Source organism: Labeo rohita, chromosome 19, assembly GCF_022985175.1.
Source record: "Labeo rohita strain BAU-BD-2019 chromosome 19, IGBB_LRoh.1.0, whole genome shotgun sequence".
NCBI classification, from domain to species: Eukaryota; Metazoa; Chordata; class Actinopteri; order Cypriniformes; family Cyprinidae; genus Labeo; species Labeo rohita.
The window spans coordinates 34719106-34742202 of NC_066887.1; the positions used below are offsets into that span (position 1 = coordinate 34719106).

The 23097-nt window shown below is 36.4% G+C and overlaps 2 protein-coding genes and 1 non-coding gene across 3 annotated transcripts in view; 1 reads left to right on the forward strand and 2 right to left on the reverse strand.

The window, feature by feature from the left end:
• LOC127181892 (zinc-alpha-2-glycoprotein) overlaps positions 1 to 23097 on the forward strand; it is an 898082-nt gene that overhangs the window by 662304 nt on the left and 212681 nt on the right. The window lies entirely within an intron of this gene.
• nrm (nurim) lies at positions 14405 to 18570 on the reverse strand. Its single transcript, XM_051136899.1, has 4 exons — positions 18376 to 18570; positions 17687 to 17880; positions 16084 to 16260; positions 14405 to 15930 (listed from the first exon to the last, which is right to left on the reverse strand). Exons 1-4 carry the CDS (start codon positions 18524 to 18526, stop codon positions 15622 to 15624), a joined length of 831 nt encoding a protein of 276 aa, XP_050992856.1. The 5' UTR covers positions 18527 to 18570; the 3' UTR covers positions 14405 to 15621.
• Positions 17919 to 17991, reverse strand: trnak-cuu (transfer RNA lysine (anticodon CUU)). Its single transcript has one exon. It is a non-coding gene; the product is annotated as a tRNA-Lys (tRNA).

The following is a 23097-nucleotide window of genomic DNA, read 5'->3' on the forward strand; positions in this document are numbered from 1 at the left end:
CACGTGATCACATGTCTGCGGAGATTAAAAAGTTGATACCAGCGTGTTTTGCTATCACAGGTGTAATCTGAAAACAGCTAATTAACAGCTAATTAACTCGTTTTGGAATGACAGCGTTTGCTACGCTGTTTGAGTCAAATGAAAACTAAAAATCGGAAGATTTGCAGGTAAGATTTTATATTTGTGAAGATTTCGGATATCCTTGAACATGACTTTTATCAATGACCAGCATGAACCAGCAAAGGACCAGCTTAAACCAGCATCAAAACATACCTACCAGCATATGCTGGTTTTTTTTCACCAGGGATGTTAAAGAACATATGGAAAGTTAATTTTTCATTCTGTCCTGTACGTTTTTCAACGTTGTAGGTGAGGGACCTGTCATTCCTGATCAAATAACTATACAAATATACCAAAAGTTCACCAGAAAGCTTATTTTGGTTAGGGGCAATGATGTGAGCAGAAATCTCTAATGAAATTTGACAAAGGCGGTAAATTGCAATAAATTGATTTAATAGTGTAACTGTCCACAGGGACCATGCAAATGGGTACCTCATTAATATTTCAGAAGATTTGTGGAAAGTCACTCATCGGTATTATGAATAACCAGCAGGTGGCGCTTTAAACCAGTGTGTAATGGAATCGATAAAACAACCAGTCACTCAGTAGTGATGGATTTGACAAAATACACGTACACACACACTGTATGTAATGTCTGTAATGTTTATTAACATTTTGAAGGTGCTTCGTCATTTCATTGGAAAGTTAAAATAGACAAGCTGTTCAAGTACAAACAATATACAAAAGTTGGATTTTTATTTGATCGCATGGTAAAAATCCAAGTGTCTCTCCCACTCAACACAGACAGTCCTCGCTCATTCATACTGTATATGCAATATCAGAATTCTATTTTACAATCTTGTGATGAAAACAAATCTATTACAAATATACAACACAAATATGGTATCACTGTTCCATGAAAATACTTAATCTATCTTTATTAATCATAAGCATACATTCTTAACTCTCTAAACATGTGAGGGTTTGTGGGTTGTAATCGTAAATTAAATTAAATGTTAATTAAACTAAATCCCATCAAATGTAATAAATGATATAATTGAAGTCTATTCCAGTTATTTTTAAAATGAGCAAAACATTCAGACTATAAAGGTTTTTTGATCGTAAAACTTGTAAAAATTGTGCAAACCATTATATCAGACCTGAGCACATCATTCTGTGAAACAGAGCAGCACTTATATGGCTTGTACTGCGTACAATGTAAAATTAAAATGCATTTCTCTTATCTCTGAACATGAAAAAGAAATGCTTTTAAAATAATTTCATTAAAATCTCTAAAAAATATTGTGCTTGATTCCTTCTCTGGACACAAAACTAAACAAAAAATGTAATCATTTTTAAAACATTTTTTAAGTGTGTTATTACTTACACCTGCAAATGTAAAGAATAAAAATTTTAAAGGATGCCATGGTTTGTCATTTGGAAAGTCGTTTACAGGATTCATCTGGGGAAAAAAAGAAAGACAAAAATAATATTTAAAATGACAGTGAAAAACATTGTTTTATCAAAATAATTTTATGATTTAATATTTTATTAACATTTTTTTTTATTTAATTACTTTTTTTGTAACTGTAGCAGGATTGTGCCTGATTCAGATAGATGGATACATTTTTTTCAAATCTGAATTTTGCACAACCCTAAACTGCAGGTAAAATACATTTACATAACAGCACATAATACAATTGCTATTTTAAAGGAAGTTCACCCAAAAGGTGCTGAAAATTGCACTGGAGGAAGCGTTATTATGGATTATGTCTTCGTATTTTAGCCAGAAGCATTGTCTTAATGATTGATTTGTTTCAGCTTTGTTTTCTTAAGATGTTAACTGATGGACTGGAGTGGTGTGGATTATTGTGATGTTTTTATCAACTGTTTGGAATGTCATTCTGACGGCACCCATTCACTGCACAGGATCCGTCAGTGAACAAGTGATCTACAAATCTGATGAAGAAACAAATTACATCTGGGATGATGAGTAAATTTTCAGCTAATTTTCATTTTTGGGTGAACTATTCCTTTAATAGCAGTGCAAGCAAAAACACTGATAATGTCAAAAAAGAAAAAAGTTTATATTTACACTGTAAAGCACACATGCATAGACAAGCATGTGTATTCTACAAAGCTCTAATGCTACTGTTTACATGCAACATCTACATCCACATGTAATGATTTAGCAGAATTTAAGATGCATTTTAAAAATACATCAGTGTTATTTCTTCATCCAGGGGAGTCAAGCCTTATTTAACTAGTGCACTTTTAGTGTCAGTGCAGTTTATGCTTTATGCACTTCCTGTTTGACTTGATCAGAAATTAAAAGTTGTTAACATAATTTGAAATGTTGCTTCATTTATTTTTGTCACAGAATTACCCAAGAAGTTTATTCACAAAGTGTTAATAAAAGAATACAGGGTTTGTTAATTCCACCGTTGGTTTTTTTATATTTTGATTATGTAATTTGAAGCCACTGACCCACTTTTAGGAATCGAACCCTTCCTGCGCTCTCATTCATGCCACTGCGGGACACAAACGCTGCACTCTCCTCTTCCTCATCTTCCTCCTGTCCCTCTGCCTCCTGCTCCCCCCTACGCCACCCCTCTTCCCTCCCGCCGTCCTCCGGCCCCGGATGAGGAGAGTAAGGGAGGGATGCTAGGGCACTGTCTTCTGAAGGGTACTCACAAACTCTCTCCAGCTGGGCGTCATCGAAACACACCTTCACCTGACCAGAGAAAAGAGAAAGAGTGACAAAACAGTCAGTAATGTCACATTACTACTAAAAACCTTAGTTACTCATTTTTCCAAACAATTAAAGTCAGTGGTGACTGAAACTTTTATTTTGCCTAACAAGATCTTTTGTTTTCCACAGAAGAAAGTCTGTAATATGAGTTCAGAAGAGGGTGAGTAAATTAGTTTGGCTAAACTAATGTATAAATGCATACACTTGCATACAAAATAGTTTTCTGAAGTTGTAAATGAAACAAAGATGATTGCAGGGTTCATACAAGGAACTTAAAGTACTTGAATTTGACTTTTTGAAATGTAAGGCCTGGAAAATCCTTGAAAATAGCAATATTCCTGCTTGAATTATTTAAGACGATGTATCTATGATGTATCTATAAAAAAAGTGTTTAATTTTGTCATTAAGCACATCTTTTCATGCAAAATTCATGCCATTCAAAAAACAACATTCCTTTTTCGCTTATTTCAGTAAATGTCAGAAAACAATCGAGTTAAGCAACTAGCAGTACTGACAGTGTTGTGTAAACATGCTGAAAAGATACGAAAAGAGAAACGAATGAACCAAATCAATCGAGTCATTTATGCTGGAACCGCTCCGATTGATTCAAATTCGTGACTTTGAAGATTCATTTCAAGCGATTCACTAGCAAAAACCAGATCAAATTAAAAGAACCATTAATTTTAGAATTTCAACATCGCTTGAAACTATTTTAAAAAGCACGTAGTGATGGGTGAAACGGAGTTTTTCGAAACTCTGAATCAATTAAAACATTGCGTCGCAAAATGATTCACTGTTTCGAATTTCTCCAATCGGATCGCGTATCGCGAATCATTTGTTTCAGATCGGGACTTCAAATCGCGTATCGCGATCCATTTGTTTTAGATCGGAACGGGTTGAATCATTTCGTGAATTGAATGATTCAAATCAAATGATTCGCGATAGGCAAAGTTCCAATGTAAGAAATGATTCGCGATCCGAGTCCTGATCTAAAATGATGTTTCGCGAATCATTATTCAGATCGGGACTTCAAAGCGCAAATCGCGAATCTTCGGAGCGGTTCACGAATTTGTTGCTTTAGATCGGAACTTCTCGGAACGCGGATCGCGAATCATTTGATTTGGATCGGGGCTTCAAATCGTGGATTGCGCATCATTTGATACGGGTCGGGACTTTACTGCGGGTTCGGGAATCATTTGTTTTATATCAGGATTTCGGAGCGATTTCACGAATATTTTTTTCTGATTTTTTGTTCTCTTAAACTGTAGAAAGCATAAAACCATTAAGGCAGTACAGTTATAAAAACAAAACAAGGGGAAAGAAAAGATGTACACAAATACAAATCACTTAAGAAAATTAACCGTGGTTTTACTATAGTAAAAGTGTAGTATACTTTGTAAAATATACTTTGTATATTTTTCTGTTTCTCTCTTGCGCTTTTTTTTTTTTTTTTTTGAGTGAGATCTCTGATTAAAGTCCTGTGTCCATGAACCCTGTGATTGGAAATAAGAAAATGCTATTTCAGTTTTTCGACATCACATTTTCAAGTTTAATTAAATGCATTTTACCTGCCATTTCTCTGTGATTCTTTGCAATTTTCTAAGTGATCTAAAATAAATCCTACACCACCTTTTTCCAGTGTACAATAAGCAATTTTAAATAAATTATTCTAAAAACGTAATTAATTTCTAGCTACAAATTACATCTTCAGCAGTGTAATTAGATTGCTGTACTAATTACTCTCTTTGAAAAAATATTGCGTTGCTTATTACTTTCTAAAACCTGTATCAACCTCAGTCAGTTGAACAATATGAATATGAAATTGCTCTTTTAACTCTTTCAAATAAAAATAAAATTGCATAAAGTACCTTTGAACAGACCAAAATATTGAAATATTTATTTTCGATTTTGATGTTAAGTCCACTTTTGTTCTATAGTTTAGAGTATTTATTTCAATTATATCAGAAGTAACTGCAATTAAAATACAGAAAAATTAAGAGTAATCCCTTACTTTTTTTTTTTTTTTTTAAGGGAAAATAATTACAGTAATTATTATACAGAAATTATTATACACCCAGCACTGACAATAAGGTATTAGTTCATTGCTGATTTTGACTGGTGTATTCCATGAGAGTTTCTTAAAGCTGCAGTATTTTTATTTTTTAAATTTACAAAATGTATTTAAAAATCGAGTACATCATGAATCCATTTTCCAAACCATGTTTTGGGCTTACCCTAAATCACTACAGTACACCTACAATAGGTTTTTATATTCTGACTATTTTAGACTGGTTCTGGTAGGAATCACTGAAATGTTAGCGCAGGACAGACATCCATGTTAAGAAAGCTCTTAAATCGGAGCAGGAAGTCTTGCATGGCAAAAAACTTCGTACTTCGTTTTTTTTAAAATATTGACATTTTCTTAGGTCAAGATACATTGACTGAATATGCAAAATTAAGAGATGTTAATTTAAGATAAATTAAGAGAAATTTATCAAAATGGAGTTGATCTGTGTAAAAGGTATGGCTATATGAGCCATAAAAACCTGATAGATCGGATATGATAGAAAACATAAACACACATGCAGCTTTTTTTATTATTTTGTTTAAAAGTTAAATGAAACTGTTCCATTTTAAAATATTAGATTTTTCTGACTTATTTCATCATATGTTACAGAGTTAATGCTGATGGTTTATAGCAATCAGACCAGTGAACTTTCAATCATGCTGTAAGATAAAAACAGGAATGACAGCGGACATGACACGGAGAGAAAAGCAGCAGCATAATGGCTTAAGGTTCAAATGAGGAAAGTGTAGAATTACCCCCCTCTGACAGATTAAGAGCTGGTGAAGACACTGACGTCAATCGTTCTGCAGGGGGCATGCGCTAAAACAGCCACACTACCATACTACTATTACTATTTCTGTTGTATGCAGCATGGGAACAGTACAAGAAAACCTTCAACAAAAGGTTTAGTACACAGCCAGAGCAGCGCATGGAATACTGATCCTCAAAGTCAACCTAATCATCAGGCCAAATGAACCCAGTCACAGAACATAAAGACAGGCAACAAGTGTGAACCGTATGAAGAATGAAGGTTAGATGTGGTCAGAGTGTAAACCAGGGTAATGGCTCTTGGAGCAAGCACACTTTCACACAAATGCTGTTAAATGTAATGCGTGAACACGTGATATTGCCGGTCATACAGTATGAACTGAAGTGATCATAAACCAATAACACTAGGTTGCATTTGGTTTTATGCATTCTCTTCGGTCTGTGCTACAGGAAGTGACACAGCTCTAAGAAGGAAGTAGCCAAACAGTTGTCACAAGACTGCTGTGAAAACCCCAAAATGTTGCAGCTATATAAAATGCACACTTGAATATATATATATATATATATATATATATATATATCATTTTTTTATTTATTATTTATTTTTTTAAATATATATATCATTTTTCATGCTATGCCCTGCTTTTAATATGTTTTTGTCAATGTAATTGGAAAATTGATTACCCTACAATTTAAAAAAATTGGAATAATATTTGACTTTTTGTCATATTTACTTGTAGCCCCCCCGAGGTTTTACATATATTTCCCTTAGAAATCCCAGTTTAGGAAGAAACCGCTTGCCAGATAAAATACTGTAGGCCAGTGTAGGCTACTTATGCAATGTATATTATGCAGTCACAGCTTCACATTTGTCAGCATTTTACAATTTTACGTCAAGTAAAGTCTTATCTGAAATGCGTTTTTGAAACTGGAGCTGTTTTATTATCAAAAATGCTTGTGGTGTTCTGTCTCAAGAGTCTGATTTCATTGTCGTCTTCTCTTTGTGTACATTTGACTCCAGTTCCTGGCAGAAGTTGGTGTATGTGGTTACACTGATCGCCACAATGCAAACATACTGCTCTATTAACTCCCTGTGAAAACCCAGCTAAATTAAAAGGTCATTCTGCCGTTCCTAGGAGAGCTCTGCCAAATTCTCTCGTTCCCTCTTTCTGCTCTGTCGAGTTCCTTTGTGTTTGCTGTGTCCCACTTATGACAATAAGCTGTGTTTGATGAGAACAAGCCCTGCCATTAAACCTCATATCAGAAGACAGGAGCAAATATCTCTTTGAACTCTGCTGATAGTTGAGATATAGGGGTTTCCAGAAGTGAAAGTTTCCAGCATTGTGCGTGCTAGTGTTTTCTGCAGCTCAAGTGAGGAACTACAAAGGCATTGTGAGGAAGCCAAGCATTCAGTAGTATATCATTTGTATCAGCCTCACTAACATATTCTGCAATCAGATGCCATCATAAATGGCTTGTGGTCACATCATGTACTGTTATTCCCCCTGCTGTGACCCAAGAATAAAAATAAGACATGAATATGTAATAATGTACAGTTCAGTGAGTCCGATGTCCATTTAATAAACCCTGTGGTTGATGCACTGAAGGATTCATTGGATTGGTCGTTTCAGAGTTTGTCCTTCGTAAGAATCAGGCTGCATTGGTCATGCTTGTATAGTATTAGAACAGTGGTTCTCATCTCCAGTCCTCGGGGCCCACTGCTCTGCACATGTTTTTTTGAATCTGACACACTTACTTCAGTTCATGGATCTTTCTCCTAACGAGCTGATGATCTGAATCAGGTGCGTTAAATGAATGAGACATGCAAAATGTGCAGAGCGGTGGGCCCAGAGGACTGGAGTTGAGAACCACTGGATGGACAATGCAATAAAATAACACACAGTTAGAGGTTTATTCAAAATGGTCTAATTAATATTCCTCTACATAATTCTCTGCCCTAGGTCATTCTAGACAAATGTCTAGGTCAGACAGGACGGTGTCAGGGTGAAAGGTACTGAAGAAGGCATGAGTGCTAGATTAACCCCAATCTATTCATAGCCACTCACTCTACTTTAAAGCCAGTATTTTAGTGTAATGTTTTTTTTTTTTTTTTTGTTGCAAGCCAATCATTTTGAACGTATGAGTAATCATTTATTTTTGACTTGGTTTAACTTCTCCTGAATGATACAGAATGAATCTGACATTTCCCAAAGTTTCTTAATGCTGCGTTTAAATGTTTTAACTCTCAAAGGGACTATCTTCACCTGTGGACTGTGATGGCGTGAGAGATAAGCCTAATCCAGGTTTAACTCTGAGCAACTGCTTTGGCCACAATCAAAGACGACAGAGATATTCTGGCTTGACTATTGAGAGATCACACTTTGGGAATCTTCTCAAGTGCAATTGTTTCTTCTCTGAAATTAGAAATCTTACTGAAACACAACCATGCATCTAAACTTTGCATTATGTTAGTATGCATAGCCCTTATATTATCAGCACAGCAGCCCACCGTATAGCTCATCATATAGTCATGCAAAAACACAAAAACCCACTCACCGCTTTCTGTGTCCCTCTGCTTTTTGCCAAGCATGACCGTTCGAGGTTCTGGTACCCTCCGATCACCTCTATCTCTTCTGCTGTGGGATACCTCTTCTTCCCTGCCTCCTTGGTGCTGCTGGGAGCAGGCGTGGATATCTGGCCCTGGGGGCTGCTTTGGGTGCTGCGGGGGTCCCTGTTGGGATGCCACCAGTCGAGGCCGCCCCAGCAGGTCTTCTGGGGGTGATTGTGATGGTAGTTCCTCTCTTACCTGGTCCACCTGAGGCGCTCCTAATGGAAAAGAGAGGCGGGGATGGAGATGAAGAGGGGGATGCGGTACAGGGAGAGGATGATGATGGAGAGATTTGTTCTGGATTTTCTGCAAGTTTTCTGTTGATTCGGTGTTCCGGGCATTGATCGTGAATGACCTGCCCTGCTGTGGTTTAAGGGGTTGTCTTTGGAGTTGTGAAAATTTGGGACTTGTAGGAGTTTGAGATGTCTGTGTTTCTCTTAGTATGTCTGGTTTCTTCTGGCCTTCAGCTGTCTTAGTCTCTGGTTCTACAAGGTGGCAACTCTCCACGGTGGGCTGTGCCTTTTTGTCATTGTGGGAACCACATCCTGCTTCCTGTTGCCTCAGCTGTAGCCGTTCCACCTGCCGCTGTACCATCTGAACACCTGTCGACTCCATTGTCTCTGTTTTGTCACCATCCCTCCCTTGACTCCACAGCTTGGCAGTTTCTGGCAGGATGTCCGGTGATGGTGCTTGTCTGATGGGGTTGTATTTACCCTGAGGTCCACTGCGTGGTGGCATATCAGCTTTCCTTTCACTGATACATACTGCAGTCCTGGACCCCACCGTCTTGAGGTTATAGATCCGGCTCATGTCGTCCAATGAGTCCAAAAGTGGTGGGGAGGGAGAAAGAGAGGGAGGAAGGTACTCTTCCTCTCTTTCGTCTTCTCTTTCGTCTACGTCCTGTGTTCTCCAAGGGATACACGTCCCACGCTCCTCTACATGGCGTTGTGTATCTCTGTCTGCTTCTCTGGGGCAGATATTGCACTCTGATACGTCTCGGGAGATCTCCCCAACTTCTCTTTCTGTCGAAGCTGAATGCAAAAGTGACAGAGAAACAGGAACAGGAAGTTGAGGGCTTGACTTTGCCATGTTAACGTCCTGTGTGACGTCAAACAGTCTGAGAGTCTGTAATGTGGTTTCTTCCTGTTCTCTCGCAGTTCCTTCTGCTTCTCTGCTGTCCTCTTCTTTGTTGTCCTCCCTACTTTTTTCTTGCTGACGAATTCTCTCTCTCAGAGACTCCACTCGGGTCAGAGGTCGCCCAGCCTTCCAGCTCCCTCTCCTCTCCACATGTCCTCCATCTTGTTTATCCCCAGCAGGGAGACTTGCCCTCCTTCCATCTGCTGATATATCGACTCCATAAAATACAGTTCTGGGGATGTTGATTCCCTCTTGGGTGCAGAGTTTGCTCTGCCCCAGTGTAACAGTTTGTTGTGGGGTTGTGGGGTAAAATGCATTTCCTCAGTGGTTTGCTTTGGAAAGCTTTGATGCGCTTTTTGATTCTGCTTACTCATTTCACCAGATATCCTTTCTGTGTCTCCATGTGAAAACGTATATCCTGCCCTCTTGAGTTCTCTGTCTGTAAGAACAACTTGGCCAGAGGGTTGCCTTTGTCCAGCATAGGCCGTAGTTGAGCAATTGGGGTCCGCAGAGGTAGTGTCGACACATTGGCATCGAATGTCTGCAGGGAAATCTATGGTACTGTCATCCGAGGGTGGTATATATATGCCAAGGGATTGTTTTGAAACTCCAACAGTGACCTCCTCTTGATTCAGTCTCCTTTCAGATTCCGTTTTGGGCTCAGTTTGGAATTCTATGGGTCTCTGTCTCACCATTGTCTCTGTCTCCTCTCGCCACTTATCCATCTTCATCTCTCTATCATTCTCCTCTCTCACGTTCTTAATTTCTCTTTCTGAGCTGCTCTCTCTCCCGTCTTGTTTGATAGGAACTCGTCGCGCAAATGTGACCCCCTCAGGGACTTTGACAGAGGCCACAGTGAAGCCTTCTCCTCCATCTACACTTGATGTCCATTCTTCTGTCTTTCCACGAATGGAGTCTTTTTTATTTTCAACCTTTCTTTCTTTTTGTCTCTTTTCATGCATCACCCCATCATGTTTGGGTCGACCCCATCGCCTGGTGGCTTTTGGTTCGCTTCCTGATTGATCGGTGACCTTTGTTTTGACCCTGCGGTCAGAGTATGACCTCTCCACCACCTTAAAATCAGCCCTTTCCTCACGATCTTTGTTCTCCTGTTGGCAAACCACGCGGTCCGAGAAGCTGAAGGAGCGTTTGGGAACACCCCTGAATGTCGGACTCATGTCCATCTCCTCCATACTTTGGTCCTCCTGAACGAACAGGTCTCCCGTGCTGTATCTGGCCCGGTTCTTGCCAGGTTGATTGAAGCACTCAATGCTCTTGGAGCGCATTGGAGGTTTTTGGTGTTCACCAAACTTACTAAGCAGCTGACTTACCCGGCCACTACATTCTGAAACCCCCCTGTCCTTGTGGTTCCGGATTCTCTCGGCTCTTTTCACTCGCGTGGAGGACCACATCCCCTCTTTCTCTAAACGCTCGATACCTCTCTCTAGGATCCCTGCAGTCTCCGTTTCCCTTTTCCTGTCTGTCACGGGAGGTTTGATGATTAATACTTCTGAAGCCCTAATTTCCGTCACGCTTCCTCCGCCCGCTAGAAACTCCCTCAAATCCATCCTCATCCTCTTCTGTTCCTCCTCAATCTCCTTTTCTCTCTTATCCAGTTTTTCCTTAGCATTCTTGTCTTTCTCAATAATGATTATGTTGTTTGCCTGAATTGTGCGAAGACCTACGACCGGAGAAAATCGGGATGTGCTACTGTCCACCTCTCTGTTTTCTCTCCCAGTGCTCCTGTCTCGCTCTCTTCCTTCACTTTTGCTTCCCATCTTCTCAACCCACATTTCTGTATCTCGTCCTCTCCAAATCTCCCTCTCAGTTTCTCTATTTCTCTCTCTCCCTCTATTATTGGTAGCTTTTTTATATTCATTCTCTCCATCTCTAATCACCTCCTTTTCTCTGTTATCTCTCCTAAAGCTATTCTCGGAACGGATGAAGGGGTTCTGTTGGATAGGGCTGATAGTTTCTTTGGATATCTGTTTTTGCACTTTATACCCAGTCTGATCTGTCTGGAGGTGATGTGTGAATTTACTGTCTGTCTGCTCTGTGACAATGTCCTCAGTGATGCCCAGGATATCTGGAGTATGCTGTCCTCCATCTCTTTCTTTCTCCCTCTCTCTTTCCTCATCTTGCTTTGCCCTCCTTCTCTGGATGATCCCTCGCTTCCAAGCTGGCATGCTGGCCAGCCGGTCCTCTTCCTCCCTCTCTCGTCTCTCTCTCTCCTCCTCCTCTCTGCGCTTTCGCTCCAGTAGCAGCTGCTTCCATTCCGGTAGAGCAGATAGAGACATAATCATGCAGGACTCTGTGCTGTTTTACTGATCAGAACTTTTGCAGAAATGCAATTTTATCCAAGGACATCCAGGAATCCTAACAAAACAAAAAAATTGATGAACACATTAATCTTTTATTACGTGGTAAACATGCAGTTAACAGTGCAAAACTACTGTCAGAATAAATACACTGTTAGACGTAAATGTAAAACAGATATGTACACTTTGTCAGAATAAACAGTCAGCAATATTCCCTGAAACCAAGTCTTCCAGGAGTACAAATAGGTATTCAACTTTTTTTATTCAAGCATCAAGATTTAAAATGCATGTGAATGGAAAAGAGATGGTGTATATTTATAGTACACAGATTTTGCAACTTTAATCAACTTAATGTTGTTGCACATTTTTGAATAGTCATGTCATGTCATGTCAAATTGATGTCAAATTAATTTTAAAAACATGTATTTACATGCAGTTTCTCATTCATAAGGGTCTTTTTTTTTTTTTTGAGATTTCAAAATAATGAATAAATAAGCTTTCCATTGCTGTATGGTTTGGTAGGGCAATATATTTTTAAGTTATATTTTGGGGATTTTTATTAATTTATTATTCAGACAGGGCATTGGAAAGATGACAGGAAAGAGAGAGGGTAGCAGGATCGGCATAGGATGTTAAGACGGGAATCGAACTTGGGTCGCCGTGAGCATAGCTGCGCTAAATATGTTAGCGCACTACCCACAAGGCCATCAGCGAGAACTTGTTAGGACAGTATTTGACCGAGATACAGCTATTTTAAAAATCCACCTTTTAAAGTTGTCCAAATGAAGTTCTGAGCAAAGCTTATTACTAATAAAAAATTGCGTTTTGATATTTACGGTAGGAAATGTACAAAATATCTGCATGAAACATGATCTTCACTTAATATCCAAATGATTTTTAGCATAAAACAAAAAATAAGTTTGACCCAACAGTGTATTTTTATTTAAAATATAAATGCTACTTTTGCTACATCTGCATGTTTTTTTAATAACATTTGCAATCCATGCAAGAATTAGAAAATGGTAAAATAGTTTTAAATTAATTGTAGCATGTTACACTGCTGTATTTTTTTCTTTCTTTCTTTCTTTTTTCTTTTTGGTCATGTCAGCTACCTGAGGTGATTTGTTGGATGAAAACAATTTGTTAGTAATTCTGTTCATGCGCCATAACTGAGATGCTCAAAGTTAACATATATTTTTGACATATTGATCCATTTAAAATACAATACTTAATATATATAATGTTTTAAAATAATTTTTTACAAACCTTACTGCTTCAGATTTTGTGGGATGACCTAATTCCTGATTCAGTGGGATATAATTTTTCTCCTTTCCATGCGCTCGACGTTCATCTTTCTCCAAAAAGACGCGTCAAAAGTCCAGATAATTCCTTTAATCTTCGCAAAAGCGAAGCAGCAATCTTTCTAACTTCTAACATGTAAGAAGACTGCAGTTAATACATATTTCTGTGATTCCGTGAACTGTATGTCGGTCCCGTGAATCGGAGCGGCTGTGTAGTAAATATTACTGGCTTTAGAGGCGCAGGACTGTAATCCCATAATTACATTAAACTCCAGCAGGAGAATCACAGGCGCACACAACATATTGCCTAAGAAAAGACAACTAAGACTGCCGTCTGCTGCCCTCCATCTCCTCCTCCTCTGTGTCGCTCCTGCCCGGACACCGGAGCCGTTAACGGGAGAGTTACGCGAGGTGACAGACACATGGGAATTAAACGTCAGCTCTTAGATAACGCACCCGCTCACAGTTACCATCCAAACACACATGCATTGATCACTTTATTACACATTCTATAAATATCACATGTAGTTTAATGGTATTAACTAGACGTTGAAACAATAGGCCAAGAAATGGTGAGCAGTTACTGCAAAATGCACTTTCCACTTTTACTGTATGCATAAAATTATACCTAATTAAACTCGTAATGAACTGATTCCTGACATATACTTTTAATTTCAAATTAAGACAAAAATACATCATTTGTTGCAGCATTTTATTTCTTCAGCATTATTCAGCAAAGTGGTGTGATAAATACACATCATGATATAGAAAAATATCAAGCCAATAAACAAAATTAAAGAGTTTAAGATTGGTTTTCAGCTTTAAAAACAGTGCATTTTTTTCCATGTACTTTTACAAAAGTAATTTCAAGTTTATTGACCATATAAAAATACATTCTGTACCAAACTATGAGGTCATTATCTGTAAACACTTCAAGCACTAAACATTTTTATAAAATAAAAGGCATGTTTTGCAGTAGTATGACACTTAATTGAAAAGGAGGTCTGTATGTAACACAATATTATCCCATCACCTGCTGACTTCTTGGTATTGTTATGCTAAAATATTTGCAAAAATAAAAGCATTATAATAAAATGTGCAGTAGGATGCAAAACAGCTGTCTTCATAATAGCAAAAACTAAAGAAAATCATCCAATCTGTCATTTTCTCCACCTAACTTGTCTTGATGACGGCATGTAAGCAAATGTAGCGTGTATGCGTGTTTTGTGTTTCTTTAATCTGATTTAATCTGATGACCTTTGACCTGGAGCCAAAATACATCAGCTCCTCTTCCAATGACTAAAAATAGAATAGAACTAATTAATTTGTAAAAAAAAAAAAAAAAAAAAAAAAAAAAAAAAAAGAAAAGGAAAAAGGATGAGGACAAAATACTGCCAGATAGATTTTGAAATAGCATACTGTCATACTGCTTAAAAATGCACAATAACCTTATTAATTTCCGAGATGATGCCTGGACAACACTTGCTGAATTAAACATTAGTGATTGGCACTTTGAAATCACTGCTGTAAGAAGCTTTGAAACTTTTATGAATCATTTGATTTGAACCAGTGCATATCAAATGGCTAAAGTCACCTGATTTAAGTAAACAAGACTTTGTTACATCATAACTCTTTTAAAACATTTTAAAATGTCAGTGGTTTCACATATTTCAGTGGTTTTTACCTGATTTTTTATCAGTTTTACCATTACTATTTTTAATAACCCATTTATATATTAAAATGGAAGAGTTGTAGATAATTGTTTCTTATTGGGTTGATTAACCAAGCTCTCTAATAAAATAAACAAAACCCGCCATACAAATGAATAAAATGGCACATATTACACAAACACTTCATATTTAATGGTGTTTGATTGTGTTAATTCATTGTTAATTGTAAAAGGCATTTTATGCATATTTAGTCTGAGTTCTGGTTGCATTTATGTGTGTTTGAAAAAAACATCATTTTGCAAAGCAACTGGTTCAACTGATTCAAAGTTTTGAAAAGCTTCATTTCACTATTAAAAATGCATAAGAACTTACGTGAAATCAAATGCAGCATTGCACTGAAATGCAATATGCTGCATTTTATCACATTTTGCATTTTAAATGTGTACTGATGCATGCAAATAATATTTCATGTAGCTTTAAAAAAACATTTTGGAAAGTTTATAGTGTATATCATGCAGTATTTTAGTATTTCATTCCAAACATAGCTTTGATTGTAATGCTGCCTTTAAGTCACATCAACATGATTATCTTTAAGAGATATGAACACCAACAAAACTGACTTTAATAAGATGTTTAAATTGTTAAAGTCAACAGTACAAATTAGTATGTGTGCATTTATGTACTGTTGAAGAACAACAATATTGTCCGTTCATGAGGCAAGAGGCTTGTGCAACAAAACTACATTTCCCATCATTCTCTGCAGCAGCACAAGAATGATTAAATGCACAGATAAAGCATCAGTTAAACACTCAATTTGCCTCATTTGTTGCTCATTAGGTTGCATTAGTGGACTTTGTTAGGAAGACAAAAAGAAATTTGAAAATGCCCAAAAAATGACTTGAAGGCAGCATTACACTCTTATTTTACCATGAGCATCATTTAGTCTTGCTTATGCATGTTGTTGTTGCTCTGATCGTTGTCCTCTAGTGGTGAAGAGAAGAGCTGCAGTTTGTTACGGAGCTGCCGGCGCAGGTAAGCGCAGTCCTGGTTGTCCAGCGAGTGAGCGAGGATCAGGTAAACGGACAGGTACACGGCCAGCAGGAGCCGGTCCAGCGGGAACGTGGGGAGAACCCAGAGCACCGTGAGCAGCTCCACACAGACGGGATGCCTGAGGTGAGAGTAAAGCCGCTGCGCACGTTCAGACTTGAGCAGGAGAGGGTCGCCCAGACCCAAACACTCATAATACACCTGAGAAACACAGGAGAGAGATGATTTAAAATGTGCAATATGAAATAATACACTGAAGAATGTGCAATGACTTGTGTCAGAGGATCAGATGGAAGTGTTTATTGAACCTTATTGAAAAAAAAATTAAGGAGCTTTTTGATGTTGTAAATGTACCTGTTTGATGCCCAGCAGTTCGGGATAGTCAAAGATGAGCAGGATACTGCAGATTATGGCCCAACACAGGAAATGTAAGATAAAACAGATGAGTGGGAACCAGATGTCCCAGGGTGCATTGCGCACTGACCACAGGCAGGGGGCGCTGGTGACCGGATGCCAATAGTGCATCAATATCTACACACGACAAGATTATAGTAAGAGCAGAATTTATGTCACATTTCACTGTTAGAGTTTGTTAAATTAATTGCCAAGGTATTTATTTACAGGTTACTGAGACATTACAAGTTTTGTGTATTAAAAAAAGGTTTACAAGGGAGTGCAATAGAGAATCTGTGGAAAAGTTTAGAGAAAAAGCATTAAGTAGTAGTAGTATTTTTTTATTTAATGCCATGTCAACATCTAAGGCTATTTTCATGGCAAAAACAATTCAAAAATCCAAGTTTTTTTTTACATTAACATATGATAAATATTCTAAAACTTTTTTTGGCAAAATTATACTAAATAACACTTCAAGTGTGTTCATAAAAGAGTTTTCTACATTAAAAGCAGGACAGTCAAATAAAATGTGTTTGACAGAAAGGGGAATCTTGCAAAACATGCATTAAGTAGGAAACACTGATTTAAATAAAATTTCTAATTTCAAACATTGTAAACATTTTGATTTAAAAATAATATATATAACGTTTACATAAAATAATAAACAATTGATTAATTAATTAAAATAATTAATCCTATTTAAAATGAAAATATATATTTGATTAAAATAAAATAATTAAAATTACATTTTATTTATAAAATAAATTTGATTAAATGAATAAAATATTTGAATAAATAAATAAAATCTAAATGTACAGTACAATAGTAAGTAAAAAATAATGTAACCTAATCGAAACTAAATTTTTTCCAAATAATATTTTACACACAATGAGGTCTTTATATTTAAAAATATATAGCATATTCATGGCATCTACAAGATTGAAAATACTAACAAAATAAACAAACAAAAAAAGCAAAATAGCTCCATTTATTTCTGATATTATAACTGGACATCACTTGCAGAATTAAATGTGACCCTGGACCACAAAAACAGTCATAAGGGTCAATTTTGTACATCATCTGAATGCTGAATAAATAAGCTTTCAATGTATGAATGGTTTGTTATGATAGGACAATACAACTAGATAGAACTATTTGAAAATCTGAGGGTGCAAAAAAATCTAAATATTGTGAAAATCGCCTTTAAAGTTTTCCAAATGAAATTCTTAGCAATGCATATTACTAATCAAAAGTTAAGTTTTTATATATTTACGGTAGTAAATTTACAAAGTATCTTTATGGAACATAATCTTTACTTAATATCCGAATGACTTTTGGCATAAAAGAGAAATCTATAATTTTAACCCGTATGTTTTCAATATGTTGTTGGCTATTGCTACAAATATACCCGTGTGTACTGCAAATATGCAGTATAATGCAGTCACGTGACGACAATGCAGCGTACTAATTTCAGAAGCGTTATTGTTACATACTGTTTCACATGCTATTTTTAATAAAATCAAGCAGTGTGTGCAATATATAGTTCAATAACAGCCAGAAGTACCTGCAGTGCTGCAGCGGTGGTGAAGCAGTACACAGTTCTGGTTAAAACCCCAAACACATTCTGACAGACTTGTTTAACTGGAGTCCAGGCCAGCAGGCTATGCTGGAGACTGAAGAGGACCAGAAGGAAAACATCCACAGCTACTGCCTTCAGAACAACCCCGTCCCGCAAAGCCACAGACCAGGGCACAGAGTCTGAGAAAATACAGACAGAAAACACTATAAAAACTTTCCGCCCAACGTGGGGCTCGAACCCACGACCCTGAGATTAAGAGTCTCATGCTCTACCGACTGAGCTAGCCGGGCTGTACGCAAGGGCATTCCATAATGACGATATGACGTACATGCGTGCGTGTACTTCCTATACTCAGTTTAAATTTATACAAACCAATTCAAACTTCAAAACTTGTTTAAATGCACAACAAAGTATTAATAAACACATCTATCGGTAAATTACATTTAAAATCAACCTTTTATAAAAGTCAGATCAAACGCCCGAAAGCTACAAACTAAAAACAGCCTTAAAACTTACTGCAAAGCGACTTCACAGAGTCAATTCAAAATAAAAACAATGCATTAATATATTTATGTGCACATGGGTTCAAAAACAGCATGCAAATATTTACGTATAGCTTGCATTATTATTAAACTTTTAAAAGTTTCGGCATTGTTTGAAGCGCGCTCCCTTACCTCGACACAGAGGCGCGGCCCCGCTCAGGTTATGATAGATGGCACGAAACGACACGAAGCGAACGAAGTCTGCACCGGTCACAAACACGAAAACGAAGGTAATTAGAGCTGAAACGCAAAGAAAACAGTCGCGAAAAGTCACGGACGCCATGATAATATTTATGTTTCCAACGGATAGCACGAAACTACTTGAACTTCCGGGAGGAGCGGCTGCAGTAACGCGTCGTGACCACCAGTCGGCGGAAATGCTCACATTTTCAAATTTGTGTTCTAAGAATTAACCCGTTTAATCCTAATTTTTCGCCAGACAATGAAAATACCTAAATCTATTAGTAACCCTTTGGTTTGTTTTTTGGAGGTGTGTGAAAAAGTCTTAGCCCAGCTATTTTCACTCTTTGATCACAGTCTAGGGTTACTATTATTCATTAAAAAAACCTTATACAACACTGACAAGAAATACTGACATAAAATCAACGTATTTAAAAATTGTTACTTTATTGTAACATATCATTACATTTTTACATTAGTGCTACCAGTATTACAACATCAATATTGCAACATCTACCTATCTACCTATCTATCTGTCTATCCACATGAGTAACACCCTTCTTGCCAGTAATAGTCGGTTAATTGTTACCTCAAATTTTGTGGTTTTAGTTGCATCATCTATTATTAATTGCACAACAGTGATGAAAAGTGTAAGGACAGATCTGTTGTCTTTGCAAATGCATTAGTGTTTGAAGAGGTTTGTCTTTTGGTAATGGTCAGGTTTTCTGCCAGAAAATGCACAAACACATCATTTCTTAGTTTTACTGTTGTTTATTTGAGCATAACTCTCAACAACACATTTAATATTGAAGGCATTTTATTTAACCAAACCTTGTGACATTAAACAGATGACATTTATATTTTCTTTTAAACTCAGCTTATACAGACATATTAATGGTTCTCTAGATGAACATATAATGCGCATGATGTGCAATAAAGCATCTGTTTGCTGGTCTTTTCGAGCTCATTCTCTACATGTAAAACTGCAGTTGTGTAAAACAAGCTACTTAAACTTTTAATTGTAGTTGATCAGAAGTTTTCTTCCTGATTTGTATTTAGGCTCATAGGCTGTTTTTATTGCTTTCTTGTAGTTAAGTGTGTGCATGTCTGTGGACTCGTCTATTTAAAAAAAAAAAAAATTGCACACATTTTCTTTAAATATAATATGGTTTCATGGTTCCATTTCTTGGGAATGTTGATTTTGTATGGCCATAATTATAGGAATTATGCCATAGGTTTCTGCAAAATGCCATCACGTAACAATGACAGCATAGCAGAGGCAATACATTCAGATGAACATACTTTTTTCCTTTTTTTTTTTTTTTTTTTTTAAAGTAATGAAGTAAGTTCTTCATTAAATGTAATACCTACTTAGACAATCCTACTGTAATAGTAGTTTCTTTGTTTGTATTTATTTATTTATTTTATTTTTTTTTTTTGTAGGGAGCTGGTTCATTTAGTTTAGCAGTAAGAGCCAAACGAAACTGCCAGTCCTTGTTTAGTATCACTTCTAGTTTTAATTCACCTTATTTTGCAGCACAGAAGTCAGCAGTTTTCTGTGAATGCATGAGACTTAAGGTAAATAACTAGAAGAATATCAAAGTGCAGTAAACTGTATAAAACGGTGTGTTAATACAGTAATTGCAATAATACATTCATATAATGTAAGAAATACCCATTTGCAGTATCAAGCAGCATAACTAGCAGTATCCGCTATCGACAGCTATGGATAACTAAAAGTGAATGAAACCAGAGGCCTTGCCGATTTAAATCATAATGGCAGGGCCTGGTTATACATTACAAATAAGGGTTAATAACGCAGCCAAATTTGGCAGTGTTTTGACCCATTACCAAAAATCACTTCCATGATTCAGTGTAACTATATTTTTAAGTGTTAATATTTAAAAAATTAATTTAAATAATATAAAAACATCAAACACACTGACAGAACATTATAGTGAAATGTCTAAAAAATTTCAATTGAATTATTCAAAGTGGAATAATATGTGCTGTGCAGTATAATAAATAATTACATTACAATGTACAAAACAGCAGAACGCAATACTTGTAAAGTTGCACCCTGAAACACTGTAACATTGTGCACTGACTGAACGTTGTGTAACTGGACATGAGTAAAGCAACTTTCAGTCAGATCTTTTGACTGTGAAGACGAACCAGCGCCAGAACCACCAAAAACCCAGACAGGGTTTTTTAACTGGGAAAATCCAACATTCTACCAGCAGGAGGAAGGAAGCTGGGAAGAGAACACATGAATTTATTTCATTTTTAAACTTGATGTATAACAAATTTGCGACACTCTCAAAGCATTTTGTTTTACTTACTCCGTTGTTTTGTGTCATCAGATTTTGTTGTTAGTTTGTTTTTCTTTTGATTGTGTACCAGATCCTGTAGAGGATATTAAAAGGTCAGTCACAGAGTTTAGCATCAGCTTGCAACTCATGATGCATAAACCTCAGCAAGTGGATATGTATAATATATATTAATAATATATAATTAATATAATACAATAATGTTTTTAAAGAAGTCTCTTATTTTAATCAAGGCTGCATTTATTTGATCAAAAATAGAGAAAAAACCCAGTAATATTGCAAAATGTTATTACAATATAAAATAATGTTTTTTATCTTAATATACTTTAAAATATAATTTATTCCTGTGATGCAAAACTGAATTTTAATCAGCTGTTACTCCAGTCTTAAGTGTCACATGATCCTTCAGAAATCATTTTAATATTGCTGATTTTTTCAGGACTCTTTGATGAATAATAAGTTTAAAAGAACAGCATTTATTCAAAATATAAATCTTTTCTAACAATATAAATTTATGCTATTGCTTTTTCTTAATTTAACACATCCTTGGTGAATAAATGTATTAATTTCTTTTCAAAAAAGAAAGAATAAAAAGCCAAAACTTTTGAACAGTAGTGTATTGTCACACCTCTGTGGACTGTTTAGTTGGTTTCTCCCTCTGTTGCCCATATTTGGTCATTCCTGTTCCTGTCCTTGTTAGGTCATTATTAGTTAATCACCCACACCTGTCTGTGTTCATTATCCTGTCTTTATTAGTTGTATTCACTTCAGTGTTTGTCGTTGGATCTTAAAGTTATGTTGGTGTGTGTTTCTCTGCTGTTCCTGTCTGGTGTTACCATTTGTGGATGTTATTAAAGACTTTTTGTTATATTTTGTCTTCCTACATCTCCTTCCAAACACAAGCGTGACATTGTATATTGTTAGAAAACCTTTATATTTTAAATAAATGCTGTTCTTTTTAATCTTTTATTGATCAAAGATTTTTGAAAAAGTATCACAGGTTCCAAAAAAAATATTAAGCAGCACAACGGTTTTCAACACTTAAAATAAATCCACATATTAGGATGATTTCTGAAGGATAATAATATAAAATATTTCACAATACACAGTTTTTTCTATATTTTTGATCAAATAAATGCAGCCTTGATGAGCATAAGAAATGTCTTTAGAAACCTTAATAAATCTTACTAAACCCAAACTTTTGAGTGGCAGGGTATATATATATATATAATTCTAGACATCTACTGACTGGACTAGACTTCTCTCACCTCTGATTTTAATTGTGATCAAGAGTTCTCCATCAGGGTCCAGAACTCTGTATGATCCTCTGTCTCTGGGTGTAAAGTGACTAATGATCAAGTTTCCATCTTTGATGGTCATTCGTTCACTCTGAACTCCATCGGTTCTGCTCCAATCCTCCTTCCACCCTGTGCTTCTTCTGCCCTGATGCTGCACTTTATCAGCGATTGGCAACAGAACATCCAACTTCAGCTCCTCACCAAAATTCACAGAAATCTCATCTGAGGAGAAACACATTAATCCATGTTATAATCAATCTAATCCATAAGCAAATATCTAGGGAGGGACAATAAAAACCAGTGACAGGAAAACCCATATTTGAGATGATTAAGATGCAACATCAATACAATTACTGAAGGAAAACCAGATAACATGTTATAATTTGACTAGTTTTGACTTTACCATCGACACAAAGTTGGTACATCTTGGTTTGCTCCAGCACAGTGTGATTATCGCTGTAAGTGAGTCTTAAAATATACATCCCAGCATCACTGAAGCTCAAATCCTTGATGATGATGTCGCATGCTCCTGTCTTACATACTCTGCCAAGACATTCTTCAGTCTGACAAACAGGGATGTTTTCTGACTGCCTTAAATCAATATCAGGAATCTCACTGCCATGATATTGACATGGCAGAGTGACGTTGCCTCCTTTTATCCCTATAAGTAAAGGGGAGGTTTCTGCAAAAAAAAAAAAAAAAAAAAAAAAAAAAAGTATATTAATTTAGTACTGAAAATACATGTGGTCATTCTCTCTATTTTAGTCAGCTGGATTAAAAAATATATAAATAAAGGCATTCTGGAAACAACAATATTAGCAGTGCCACATTTTGACATTTAAATGTTGTAGACCATAGTATAAATCTGTAGCCGATGTACAAGTGCAGTTGTAGCGAGTTGCTAAATGAACAAATAGTGTGTGATGACATAATATGCTGAAGAATGTCAAACAAAGTCACTTGACTGAGTAATGCAACAGAGATGCAATCAACTTAAGTATAACTGAAAACCAAAAGCGGTTACAGTTTATCAACAAAAATGACTG

What these genes read in the sequence shown, in the direction of transcription:
- nrm (XM_051136899.1), bottom strand. Translation starts at nt 18,526, where the DNA reads ATGGCGTCCGTGACTTTTCGCGACTGTTTTCTTTGCGTTTCAGCTCTA. An exon ending in CCACCGCTGCAGCACTGCAG is followed by an intron (nt 16,261 to 17,686) that starts GTACTTCTGGCT and finishes TGTCGTGTGTAG; the next exon opens with ATATTGATGCACTATTGGCA. An exon ending in AACTGCTGGGCATCAAACAG is followed by an intron (nt 15,931 to 16,083) that starts GTACATTTACAA and finishes TGTGTTTCTCAG; the next exon opens with GTGTATTATGAGTGTTTGGG.